The 15,000-nt window shown below is 45.5% G+C and overlaps 2 protein-coding genes across 2 annotated transcripts in view; both read right to left on the minus strand.

Moving 5' to 3' along the window:
- The window catches only part of recql5 (RecQ helicase-like 5), a 37,358-nt gene extending 26,357 nt beyond the window's left edge, over positions 1 to 11,001 (minus strand). The window contains 10 exon segments of the mRNA XM_048232764.1: positions 3,823 to 3,905; positions 5,663 to 5,825; positions 6,830 to 6,941; positions 7,680 to 7,776; positions 8,028 to 8,274; positions 9,330 to 9,473; positions 9,475 to 9,528; positions 9,530 to 9,603; positions 10,212 to 10,333; positions 10,697 to 11,001. Of these exon segments, the coding sequence (XP_048088721.1) occupies positions 3,823 to 3,905; positions 5,663 to 5,825; positions 6,830 to 6,941; positions 7,680 to 7,776; positions 8,028 to 8,274; positions 9,330 to 9,473; positions 9,475 to 9,528; positions 9,530 to 9,603; positions 10,212 to 10,333; positions 10,697 to 10,790 (1,190 nt within the window). The 5' untranslated portion in view covers positions 10,791 to 11,001.
- A 2,882-nt stretch (positions 11,002 to 13,883) lies between these two features.
- Positions 13,884 to 15,000, minus strand: part of si:ch211-120g10.1 (E3 ubiquitin-protein ligase TRIM69) — a 10,493-nt gene continuing 9,376 nt past the window's right edge. Inside the window, 1 exon segment of the mRNA XM_048232765.1 lies at positions 13,884 to 14,165. Within this exon segment, the coding sequence (XP_048088722.1) occupies positions 13,884 to 14,165 (282 nt within the window).

The raw sequence follows: 15,000 nt of genomic DNA on the forward strand, positions 1-15,000 counted from the left end.
TTTAAGAACAATTGCTTTAACCTGGAAAAATCATGTGTGGTGGTCAATGTTGATATTGTGGTGGGCATACAAATAAGTCAATGTATGGGAAACACTGTAACTCTATAAAATCTATAAAGTCTATAAAAAAATATGTTGTATTTGGCTGCTGTGTTTGACTGAAATGTAGACTATTCTTTTCATTTCAATACAGTACAGTATATGAAACAAACCTCAGTTTAGATAATCATATTCACACATTTTTCTAATTGACAACCATGACCATGATAACTGATAATATAAAATTAATGTGCACCTTGAGCAAATGATAAAAATCTTTCAGAATGCTTTCCATTCTTGAACTGCATCGAATTGAACTGAATGCATCATCGAGATGGAAATACTAGATCGTTTTTATGAACATGTATCTTTTCTTGTATCGAATCGTGCCCATGTATCTAGATCACGAATCGTATGGAATCTTTTACATGAGAGATTCACCTAGTGTATAATGTATATAATGTGTGTGTGTGTGTGTGTGTGTGTGTGTGTGTAATGTGTGTATATAATGTGTGTGTGTGTGTGTGTGTGTGTGTAATGTATGTAATGTGTGTATAATGTATGTAATGTGTGTGTGTGTGTGTGTGTGTGTGTGTGTGTGTGTGTAATGTGTGTATAATGTATGTAATGTGTGTGTGTGTGTAATGTGTGTGTGTGTGTGTGTGTGTGTGTGTGTATATAATGTATGTAATGTGTGTATAATGTATGTAATGTGTGTGTAATGTGTATATAATGTGTATGTAATGTGTGTGTGTGTGTGTGTAATGTATGTAATGTGTGTGTGTGTGTGTGGCCGCTGACCAGGACCTGCTATTGGGTCACGCTTCTTATCCAAAGTAGTGACCACTTCAACACCAGTGTTGTGTGTGTGCATGTGTGTGTGTGTGTGTGTGTGTATAATGTATGTAATGTGTGTATAATGTACAGTATGTAATGTGTGTAATGTGTGTGTGCAGTGATGTTCCGGTGATGCCGGATAGCGTGCCACACAGCTGCTGTGGTCAGCCGGGAGCACCGCACTCTGGAGCCACACCACAATCCTCTGCCTCCTCATGACCCGCCTGAGCCACATTACCCACAATCCTCTGCCTCCTCATGACCCGCCTGACACACATTACCCACAACTCTCTGCCTCTCCCGCGACCCGCCTGCTCACACATATTACTCCACAATCCTCTGCCTCTCCTCATGACCCGCCTGAGCCACACATTACCCACAATCCCCTCTGCCTCTCCTCATGACCCGCCTGAGCCACACATTACCCACAATCCCCTCTGCCTCTCCTCATGACCCGCCTGAGCCACACATTACCCACAATCCCCTCTGCCTCTCCTCATGACCCGCCTGAGCCACACATTACCACAATCCTCTGCTTCCTCGCGACCCGCCTGAGCCACACATACCACAATCCTGCCTCCTCATGACCCGTCTGAGCCACACATTACCCACAATCCCCTCTGCCTCTCATCATGACCCGCCTCAAACCAGCAGGAGTAACAAACAAACACACACACACAAAGCCCTACACTGGGCCTCCCTCAGAAGGCATCAGCATTCCATCTGGTGCCCCTGCTCCCAGCAACCACACAATGAAGACCCCTTTTGAGTGTGTGTGTGTGATAAAAAGAGAAACAAATTCACTGGACTTGAATTTAGAAGCACACACAAACAAAGAAAAACAATAAACACACACACACACACACACACACACACACACAGATTCATACACATGCAAACTCAGTCTTACTCAAACAGCATCTCAAGATTGAAAACTTAACACAACGGGCCATCTGTGTTCAGTGTGTTCGTGTGTCTGTCTGTGTGTGTGTATGTGTGTGGGCACATTCCCACGCTGGCACACAAAAACTGGACTGGAAAAGCTGACATCATCTCAAAAGACACACACACACACACACACACACACACAAACACTCAGCTTTTTCCAGAATTGCCAAACAACCCTAAGACTGTGCCTGTAATAGAAAGACGACCGCAGTCGCACTAAGAACCTGATGATGATGGGAGATGAAGGATCAACAAATTACAGAGAGATGCAACCTGCTTTAAAGACTTCTGATACGATGGGGCTGAAGAAGATGATGATGATGATGATGAGGATGAAGGATCATCAATTACAGAGATTAAACCAAGCTTTTAAAGACTTGAGGCAATGGGGTTGAAGATGTAAAACAAACGAAGCGCATAAGACGAATTGTGTGAAATGTTGCAAATATGCCAGCTAATGCTACTAATTAAACACATGTACATACCTTTCCTCCTGTTTCATTCATGAAGTGAAAGTCCTTCTACTGCAGTAAGATAAGATTAAAGGTTTGTGTGTGTGTGTGTGTGTATATGTGTGAGTGAGTGAGTGAGTGAGAGAGAGAGAGAGTGTGTGTGTGTGTGAGTGTGTGTGTGAGTGTGTATGTGAGGAGTGAGTGAGTGAGAGAGAGGTGTGTGACAGAGTGTGTGTGTGTGTGTGTGTACATATTGCAAGCTTCCCAAGCAGAACTGGATTCAATTTGTATGTGACTTGGACAACGGGGGACTTTAAGATGCCTGTGAGGGAACCTCGCAACCGCAATTTTTAATATTAGCGAAAGGCTGCTGATGTGTGGATGCACCCATAACGCTTACATAGCCCTAGTTAAAATAAAGGTTCCATTTTCCTTGGGATGTCACTTTGAATTTTGGAAAACACTTTTCCATTTACATCGATTTTGCAAACATTCAGTGTCAGAGTCAATAAAATGAGCCCCTTCAACGAAATTCGACAAGCAGCCGTAAGTAGGCTAAGCATGCTAAATTCCACATCCAAATAAAGTCAACGCGCTTTGACATACTGCTTGATTTTTACAACTTAACTTAGTTAGTCTCTTCAATGTAGCCTCATTATGTTGTGATAAGATCTTAGCAGAGTTCATCAATGCAGCAGTTTTGAACAAATTTGGCAGCATGGTCACGATGCTACGGATTTAATAATTTAGCCAGACGCCTTCTTATGCAATGTCGTATGTGGCAACAACAACTTCTTCAACAATCGTGAATATTTCGTTAAATGCATGCAGAGTGAGGCAGCGATACGAGAGAGAGCGGGCGGGCAAGAGAGAGCGCGGGCAAGGAAAGGCTGTAAAAGAAAAGTGCAGCCCAATACAATGCAAGGATTTGATCTTATATTTAAATTAAATTAAACTAAATTAAAAACATAGACATTTATGTGTGGCGTCGATGCATTCTGCGGGCTCACACAGATTAGTCAATGTATGGGAACACTGGCATAATAGCCGCAGACATAGAGACATTATAACGGATGTCTCATCTAAACTGTTAGAGATGACATAGTATGGAATGCTTACATTTGTTACTTGAAATGCCCCAGTGTGTCTGCATGGATCCATGCAACTGTATGTACACACTGGTTTGTGCATGTTCAGGTAGGTAGATGTTGATGATGTGGGACACAGTTGTGTGTGTGTGTGTGTATGCAGCATGTGCACATGTGGCATGTTAGGTGTGTGTAGGTATGCAGGCATGTGACATGTTAGGTGTGTGTGTAGGTGTGTGTAAGGCAGACAGCACATGTAGCTAGGTGTGTGTGTGTGTGTGTAGGTGTGTGTGCATGTGCACATGTATGTTGTGTGTGTGTGGCAGGTGCATGTGCACATGTGCATGTGTGTGTGTGTGATGGCATGTTAGGGTGTGTAGGTGTGTGTGTGTGCATGTAGATAAATAGGGGTGTGTGTGGTGTGTGTGTAGATACAGTGTGTGTGTGTGTTCACTTACTCTTCCTGTGCACAGTAGGACACCATGGCTGTAAAGTCCTTGAGTGCTGCTTTATCCTGCTCCTTCTCTGCACCTCTCTTCGCCTGAAACACACACACACCGCAGCATTACACACACACACACACCGCATTACACACAAACACACACCGCAGCATTACACACACACACACACACACACCGCAGCATTACAAACACACACACCGCAGCATTACACACAAACACACACCGCATCATTACACACACACACACACACACACCGCAGCATTACACACACACCGCAGGCATTACACAATAATAACTGCAGCATTTCATAATACCACACACACACACACCGCAGCATTACACACACACACACACACCGCAGCATTACACACAAACACACCGCAGCATTACACACACACACACACACACCGCAGCATTACACACACACACACACACACACCGCAGCATTACACACAAACACACCGCAGCATTACACACACACACACACACACACCGCAACATTACACACACACCGCAGCATTACACACACACCGCAGCATTACACACACACACACACCGCAGCATTACACACACACACACCGCAGCATTACACACACACACACACCGCAGCATTACACACACACACACACCGCAGCATTACACACACACACCGCAGCATTACACACACACACACCCACAGCAGCATTGCACACACACACACACACCGCAGCATTACACACACACACACCGCAGCATTACACACACACACACCGCAGCATTACACACACACACACACCGCAGCATTACACACACACACACACCGCAGCATTACACACACACACCGCAGCATTACACACACACACACCCACAGCAGCATTACACACACACACACACACCGCAGCATTACACACACACACACCGCAGCATTACACACACACACACCGCAGCATTACACACACACACCCACAGCAGCATTACACACACACACACACACACAGAAAGCATTACATACACACACACATACATTACACACACACACACACCGCAGCATTACACACACACACACAATCAAGAGCATTGGCCATACACACACACACACACACACACACACCGCAGCATTACACACACACACCCACACCGCAGCATTACACACACACACACACACACCAGCATTACACACACACACACCGCAGCATTACACACAACACACACACCGCAGCATTACACACACACACACACCGCAGCATTACACACACACCGCATTACACACACACACACACACACACACACACACACCGCAGCATTAGTACACACACACACACCGCAGTATTACACACACACTGCAGCATTACACACACACACCAAGTAGCATTACAATACACACACACACACCGCAGCATTACACACACACACACACCGCAGCATTACACACACACACACACACACACCGCAGCATTACACACAAACACACCGCAGCATCACACACACACACACCGCAGCATTACACACAATACACACACACACACACACACCGCAGCATTACACACAAACACACCGCAGCATTACACACACACACACACACACACCGCAGCATTACACACACACCGCAGCATTACACACACACCGCAGCATTACACACACACACACACACCGCAGCATTACACACACACACACACACCGCAGCATCACACACAATAATACCCCAGCATTACACACACACACACACACCGAGAGATCATATTAATATCACCACCAATCATCACGCATCAATTTATATCCAGCATCATACACACACACGACGCACACACATGTAAACACACACACACGTAAACACACACACGTAAACACACACACAGACCTGTTTGCGGGCCACCTCCTTGCTGATGAGGAAGGCCATCTGCTCCTGGTCCCTGTGTGAGTAGTATGTACGGCAGCAGGAGGGGAGGCCGTCTCGGCCCGCGCGACCAGACTCCTGGTAGTAGCTCGCCAGGGACTTTGCCAGGTTCCAGTGGGCCACGAACCTGCACACACACACACATTATACACACACACATACATTACATACATTACACACACTAACATTACACCCACACACACACACACATTATACACACACACACACACATACATTACATACACACACACACACACACACATTACACCCACACCCACACATTATACACACATTACACACACACACACATACATTACATACATTACACACACACATTATACACACACACACACACACATACATACATTACATACATTACACACACACACATTATACACACATTACACACACATACATACATACATTACATACATTATACACACACACACACACACATAACATACATTACACACACACACATTACACCCACACACATTACACCCACACACACACACATACATTACATACATTACACACACACACACACACACATTATACACACATACATACATTACATACATTATACACACACACACACACACATAACATACATTACACACACACACATTACACCCACACACACATTACACCCACACACACACACACACACACACATAAATTACATACATCACACACACACATTACACCCACACACATTACACACACACACACACATTATACACACACATTACACACACACACACACATTATACACACACCCATACATTACATACATTACACACACACATTACAACACACACACACACACACACATACATTACATACATTACACACACACATTACACCCACACACATGCACACATTATACACACATTACACACACACCCATACATTACACACACACATTACACCACACACACACACACATACATTACATACATTACACACACACACATTACACCCACACACACACACACATTACACACACACACATTATACACACACACACACATACATTACATACATTACACACACGTATTATACCCACACATATTACACACACACACGCACACACACAGACACAGACACACACACACAGAGGTGTCTCACCTGACATTTGCTTTGTCCACGCCCATCCCAAAGCTGATGGTTGCCACGATAACAGGAACCTTTCCCTCCGTCCAGTCAGTCTGAGCCTGGAGCCGGTCAGCTGACTTCAGCCCTGCAGGACATGGGAGAGAGAGAGAGAGAGGGAGGGAGAGAGAGAGGGAGAGAGAGACAGGGGGTGGGGGAGGGAGAGAGAGAGAGAGAGAGAGGGGAGGAGAGAGAGAGAGAGGGAGAGAGAGAGGAAGGAGAGAGAGAGAAGGAAAGAGAGAGAGAAGAGAGAGAAAGAGAGAAAATTATGAAATAACATAACTTTAAAAAAAAGAAAAATCTGCCTGCCTCTATGGGAATTTAACACAGGGGTTCATATAATGCATGCCTCCTGTATTTTAAAGAAGAACATTTATTTATTTACACACGTTTATTTATTTACAATACATTATTCATTCACAAAGAAAATTGGTGTCTTTAAAGGTTGGATTTTTCCTCATTTGTTTTATGAAGGCATTAAGATCCATTTGTAAAAGATTAGTCTTTACTCCTCTTCTTAGCCAACTACAGCACACAGGGTTCACAGACCTTCTCTTGCCACCGTACAAACATGACAGATTGCTGAACTGCTTTAATCTGGTCAATTATTAGAACAAAATATTTCTAATGTAACTTGACTTGTAAAGTGGAATCAAATAAAATATATAGTAAATATCAGGTGAGCCACCTCTGTGTGTGTGTGTGTGTGTGTGTTTGGGAGTCCGCCGTTATCACACACACCCTGTGTGTGTGTGTGTATATATATGTGTGTGTGTGTGTGTGTGTGTATATATATACTGTATATATGTGTGTGTGTGTGTGTTACCTGCATGGTAGGGTTTGGCCTGGACTCCAAGTTTGGTGAGTTTATGGGCCACTTCTTCACAGCCATCTCTGGTTCTGCAGTACACAATCCCACAACCCTACACACACACACACACACACACACACACACACACACACGTCCGTGCAAACACACACACATACACACACGCGCGTACACACACACACGTGCAAACACACACACGCATACACACACACACACATCCGTGCAAAGACACACGCGTACACACACACACAGAAATAGAGACAATTAAACAAACACACAGGTGCAATGATATATTAATTAACCTATGCAAACACACACACGCACACACACACACGCTGTGCTGACCTGGGCTCCCTCCTCCACCTTGAGTGCGTCCTGGGCGAACTTGGCGAGGTGTGCGTAGGGGTCGGGGAGGATCTCGCGGAAGATGACATCGTAGTGGAGGTTGGCGCGGAACACGGGCGTGGAGAACTGCTTGGGGTCGTTCAGGGCGCAGCGGAAGGGGCTGGCGTCCTCCCCGCATACCCGCTGGGGGGCAGTAGCGGTCAGCGCCAGGCACGGAACGGTGGGCAGCAGGCGCTCACGCACCTCCCTGGGGGAGACAGGGCAAGTTTTATATTACACACACACACACACACACACACACACACATACCCCCTGGGGGAGACAGGGGGAGTTTCATATCTCACACACACACACACACACACACACACACACAAGCACTTGCGCACCCCTGGGGTAGACAGGGTGAGTTTGGACTGTGTGTTTTGTTTTATATCGCACACACACACGGACCCCAACCCGTCACACTTTTTCAGGACAGAAACACACAAATAGTGCTGGGCAGTATGACCAAAAAATGTTTATCACGGTATTTTTCAAAATTCTTGCGGTTTCACGGTATATGACGGTATTTTTCATGCATAATCAGATGTTCACAGCATTTTCTACAGGTTGAGAGAGGAATTGCTGCAGTATATTGACTAAGGATGGTCTATTTTACTGTCATGATGTAGAATAACTCCACACTAGTGGTAATGCAGTTTGCATGGCCCCAGAAAATGATGCTGTTTACAAAGAGCCACTCATGATTCTAATGAAGAATCTAATCAGAATGCAAAGACAATTGCTGTCAAAATACAGAACTTTTACTGTGCAAATTTCACAAACATCTTGTATAAAACCAATACAAAAAGTAGTGCAAGGAGAACCTAAGGAGAAATTAAGCCTTAAGGGTCATAGCCTACTTCAGGGGAAAAACTTAAGGTTTTGTGTTTACCCTCACTATGCCTCGCATTGGCATCATGTGTGCGTGTGGAAAAGTCCCGCCTGAAACACTGTCGCGGCAGCTGCTCCAAACGCTAGGTAATCAAATACACCGGTATGGCGGTATATTAAAAATTCATATCATAACGAAAATATACACCGGTATACGGTGTGAACCGGTATACCGCCCAGCACTACACACAAACACACTCACTCCTACCCCAGGTACAGGTTGTCTGGGCAGAAACACACACACACACACACGCACACGCACACACACACACGTATACGCACACACACCCCAGGCTCAGGTAGTCGGGGCGGAAGTCGTGTCTTCACTGAGAGACACACACACAGACACACACACACACACACACACACCCCAGGCGCAGGTAGTCCGGACGGAAGTCATGTCCCCACTGAGAGACGCAGTGAGCTTCGTCGACGGCCAGCCGGGCCACCAGGCCGCGTGTACTGAGCGCGCTCAGACAGGGCTGGAAGGCGGGCGAGGACACCATCTCGGCGCATGTAGAGCAGGCGTGTTTTAACGACGCCAGACTCCAGGTCCGGGACAGGATACGCGACGCCCGACGGCCAGCTTGGAGTTGATGGAGCATGCTGGGATATTCAGCGCCCGCAGGTGCTCAACCTGATCCTGGGGGGGGGGGGGAGAGCGAGAGAGAGAGAATGAGGGGAGAGAGAGAGAATGAGGGGAGAGAGGGGGCAAACAAACAGAGAGAGAGAGAGAAAGAGAATGAGGGGAGAGAGAGAGAGAGAGAATGAGGGGAGAGGGAGAGGAGAGAGGGGAGGCAGTGAGAAGGGGCAAACAGAGAGAGAGAGAGAGATAGGGAGAAATAAGGAGATATCGTCAGGCATCCACACAGGAACAGGAGAACAGGACAGACAGATGGACCCATGCACAGGGGTGTAGACAGAAGGACAGACAGACACACACACACACAGGCAGGCAGACATGCGTACACGCACACGTACACACACACACACACACTCAGGCAGATAGACATGCGTACACGTACACACACACACAGGCAGACAGACAGCAAGACAAGACAGACAGACAGACAGTGAGACAAGACAGACAGGCAGTGAGACAGCTCTCTGATTTGAGAGAAGCAGCATCCTTTGACTACATGTAATCATAATTCCTTTTCCTCACTGCGCTCTATATTCATGGGTGGTGTGTGAGGTGGCGGTGTCATTCAGAGGGAGGGTGGCGAGGGCCGATGACGTTACGTGCTTTACCTGGATGAGGGCGATCAGAGGGGAGATGACCAGTGTGATGCCCTCTGACATGACCGCGGGAAGCTGGTAACACAGAGACTTCCCCGCGCCCGTCGGCATGCAGACGAACACGTCTCTATCACCTTCACGGCAAAAAGAAAATGAGCGAGTCAGTTAGCCCACGGGACGTGTCACCGGTCACAACACAACCATGGCGACCAAATAACTATGGTCTCCACTAAGAGGGTTGTTTATGTTTGAAACTGTGTTCGTATTTTGACAACATAATACGGTTCCAGTTAAAGCAATACAATTAGCTAGCTACTGACAGCTAAACTCTAGCTGATCTGGCTAATTATACAAATTGGCTAGCTTGCCAGTGCTGCACTGATTAACCTGGCTAGTAGCAGTTAGCTCTGTAGCTACCTTTGTTCATGCAGAGGGACTGCTGTATTAAGTTTAGATCTGTTCAAAATGGACTATATATCCTTTCAGAACAAACTTGCCTCTGATAACGGCTTTGACAACATCTTCTTGCTGCTTTGAGCGGAACTTCTCGAAGCCGAAATGGGTTTTGAGTGCCCGCTGAAGCGCAGTCATAACTCAGAACTCTTTGGGCTAACTTTCAGTTCAACACTGCTACATTCACTTGCTACAAATCTGCAGTGTGTGCGATCGTCGCACAGTGATGACATCATAAGCGAACACAGACCTATTTTTGGACCACATCCGACCAAACAAGACAGGTGCATCCTCTGTATCACCAAATGTATACATTTTGTACCCCCATTCAGTGAATTATGAATTTGATTCTAAATGTACTGACGTGATCATTCAATGTTATTAATAAATATTTATTAACAGGGTTCTAGTTTATGATAAGCCTTAGTCGAAGTGGATGTTTAAGATTCAAGATTCAAAAAGCTTTATTGTCCAACACGTTGCCATGATAGAAATTGTTCTTTGGTTGAAGGCAATGTCCTAATTATGTGTGTGTGATGTTTGTGTCAGATGTAGGCTATGTGTGTGTGTATTGCCTTGGGTATAAAGGTTTTTGTGTAGTGACGTTTTGGCCTGATGGTACAGTAACAGCTCCAAACATCGGTGGAGGGGGTGGGATGGGTCCTGGAGAATGGAATGTGATTTCCTTTCCACTGCCTGAGTGTACAGATCTGACAGCTGTTTCTGTGGGATGCTGATGATCGTGCTGATGTCCGCCTGCTTGATTATCCAGCCAGCTTTCCCTTGCATCTGTTTGTTATGAAGCTGTACCAAGATGCAATGTTGAAGGAGATGACAGATTCTATCAGTGTCTGATATACGGTTGATAAAATATCCTGTCTGACGTCAAATCCTTTGAGCTTCCTCAGGAGACACATGCGTTATTGTGCTTTCTTAGTACTAATAATGTTATTTTATTGTCATAATGAATTATCATATTTATTCACTTTTTATTAAAATGCATAAATTAAATGTGCTTCATTTCATTAATCTGTTTTATCAATCTGTTTTAAATAACAGGGTACTATTACCATTGGTGACAGTAATAAATAATGATATGAAATGTACTAATGAAACACAAACGCATTGCTGTATTTGATTGATCTATCTTTAATGAATTCTCTTGTATTCCCATAAAGTGCATTGTTACTGCAGGATTAGGATGACCAGCACACAAGCCAACAGTACAGGACAGGGAGAGCAATACACGTCTGAGTAGGAAAAGAACTGGCCTCTCTCTCTCACTCACACACACACACACACACACACACACACACACACACACACACACCCACCCACCCACTCACACATACACATACACACACTCACACATACACACCCACACACACTCACACATACACACACTCACACATACACACACTCACACACACACACACACACACACACACAAAGACAGATTAATAAAGACAGGGTAATCAGACAGACAGTGTAGATTACAGTAATGATGCTGGGGTCTGTGTAGCTTACGACCTGTTCGGTTATCTAGCAGGGCTGTCTGGGTATAGGATACATTGGTAGTGTGTCTGTACAGCCGGGACCTCTGTTTGTTATCTAGCAGGGCTGTCTACAGGTATAGGATACATTGGTAGTGTTTCTTTACAGTGATGATCTGTTCGTTATCTAGCAGGGCGGTCTACAGGTATAAGATACATTGGTAGTGTGTCTGTACAGCGATGACCTCCGTACAGTACGTGATTGGAACTAAGCAGGGCTGTCACAGATTTCTGATCTGTACAGCTCCATTACCGCATGCGTGGTGGAACTAAGCCGGGCTGTCTACAGATTTCTGATGCGTTGGTAGTGTGTCTGTACAGCGATGACCTCCGTACAGTACGTGATTGGAACTAAGCGGGCTGTCTACAGATTTCTGATGCGTTGGTAGTGTGTCTGTACAGCGATGACCTCCGTACAGTACGTGATTGGAACTAAGCGGGGCTGTCTACAGATTTCTGATGCGTTGGTAGTGTGTCTGTACAGCGATGACCTCCGTGCATTACATTGGAACTAAGCGGGAGCTGTCTGATTTCTGATCGTTGGTAGTGTGTCTGTACAGCGATGACCTCCGTATTGCGGATTGGAACAAGCGGGCTGTCTACAGATTTCTGATGCTGGTAGTGTGTCTTTACAGCGGATCTCCGGGCTGTGTCTCTGTGGTGATTGGAACTAAGCGGGGCTGTCTCCGTGGTGACGAACTAAGCGGGGCTGTCTCCGTGGTGATTGGAACTAAGCGGGGCTGTCTCCGTGGTGACTGGAACTAAGCGGGGCTGTCTCCGTGGTGATTGGAACTAAGCAATTAGCAACTTTTAAGCAACTAAGCGGTCTACAGGCTTACGATGCTCAAAGTACAGATGTTACAGTTGGAAAGAGGTCCAATGACACGACTGCCGTTTTGACCCGAGAAGAAGGGGTTATCTCTGTGTGTGTGTGTGTGTGTGTGCGTGTGTGTGTGTGTTGCTCATCTAAACCTGTGTTAGAGTTAATGAGCCTTTTCATGTCCTCAAGTCAATGTGTTAAGTGTTCTTACAGACCTGACAGACTCTCCTCCGTAACATTGACTAACTTAGCTTTCCATTTTTCCATTTTAATGCATGTTACTTCAACTGTTAATGATTTTTTTTTTTTTTGGTATTATTTCACGTTAGCAGCATATTGGATGTCGGTATTTTATCATAGTCAAAGGAGCCCTGATTGGATTTCTCCTTTCGCATTAAATACTCCGACTGACTGTATTAAGTGCTAAGGTGAGATGTTTATCTGTAGGCGGTAGTGACATTTCACACAGAGAGCATACATCTAACCCGCCTCAGAGAGAGGGATCATGGGAGATGTAGTGTTATATAGCAGTGTTTCTCAAAGTGTGGTCCGGGGACCACTGGTGGTCCGCAAGATATCCCAAGTGGTCCGCGAGCAGACGTGGTAAAATATAATATAGATGAGTTGTTTGCAATATTGAACCAACTTGTATGTAGGCTAAATCCAAACAGTTCTGCAACACTGTCTATTTAAGATATGCCAGTTTTAATATGACTCCTCTGACACAATAAGCAAAGTGCAAAGACAATAAGCAAGGTGGTTCAGTGAGTAGGCCTTTTTTTTTTTAGCTAGGTGGTCCGTGCGCTTCTTTTTTATTGGTTAAGTGGTCCTTCGTCTGAAAAAGTTTGAGAAACACTGTTATAGCGGAGTACAGTGGAAGCTCTGGTTGTAGGTGTAGATGTGGGAGCGTGCGTTGGCGTCGTAGAAGCTCAGCTGCCCGGCCTCGGTGTCCAGCATGACGCCCACGCGGCGCGGGATCAGGCTGCCGGGCAGCGCGGTGTAGGGGACGGTCAGCGCCTTCAGCTCCGTGCCACGCTCCAGGCGCAGGGTCAGGTAGCCCGTGTGTGTGTTCAGGGACTTGAAGCCCTTACGCAGGGCAGACTCCTTGGCCACGCCCAGACGCCAGTCCATCTCACCCACCTGGACACACACACACATTTATGCATTATACATATTACACACACACACACATTTATACATTATACATATTACATACACACACACACACACACATTTATACATTATACATATCACACACATTTATGCATTATACATACACACACACACACACACACACACATTTATACATATTACACACACACACACACACACATTTATACATTATACATATTACACACACACAGACATATTTATACATTATACATATTACACACATAAACACACACATGCACATCACACATGACACAATCACACAAACACACAAACAAACACATTGAACATTTACACGTTGGTCATTTGGAGGAACAAAACAATGACATCCAACCCATCCACTGGGAATACATGACAGAGAGGAGGAGGAGATGAGAGAAGAGAAGAGAAGAGAGGAGAGAAGAGAGGAGGAGAAGAGAAGAGAGGAGGAGAGAAGAGAGGAGGAGAGAAGAGAGGGAATAGAGGAGGAGAGGAAGAGAGAAGATGAGCTAAAGAGAAGAAAAGAGAGGAGAGGAGGAGAGAAGAGAGGAGGAGAAAAGAGAGGAGAGAAGAGAGGGAATAGAGGAGGAGAGAAGATGAGCTAAAGAGAAGAGAAGAGCGGAGAAGAGAGGAGAGGAGGTGAGAAAAGAGGTGAGGAGAAGAGAGAAGAGAAGAGAAGAGAAGAGAGGAGAGGAGGAGAAAAGAGAGGAGGGAGGAGAGAAGAGAGGGAATAGAGGAGAAGAGGAGAGAAGATGAGCTAAAGAGAAGAGAACAGAGGAGAAGAGCGGAGAAGAGAGGAGAGGAGAAGATCGGAGTTAAGGGTGAG

This window comes from Alosa alosa, chromosome 22 (genome assembly GCF_017589495.1).
Source record: "Alosa alosa isolate M-15738 ecotype Scorff River chromosome 22, AALO_Geno_1.1, whole genome shotgun sequence".
Lineage (NCBI taxonomy): Eukaryota > Metazoa > Chordata > Actinopteri > Clupeiformes > Clupeidae > Alosa > Alosa alosa.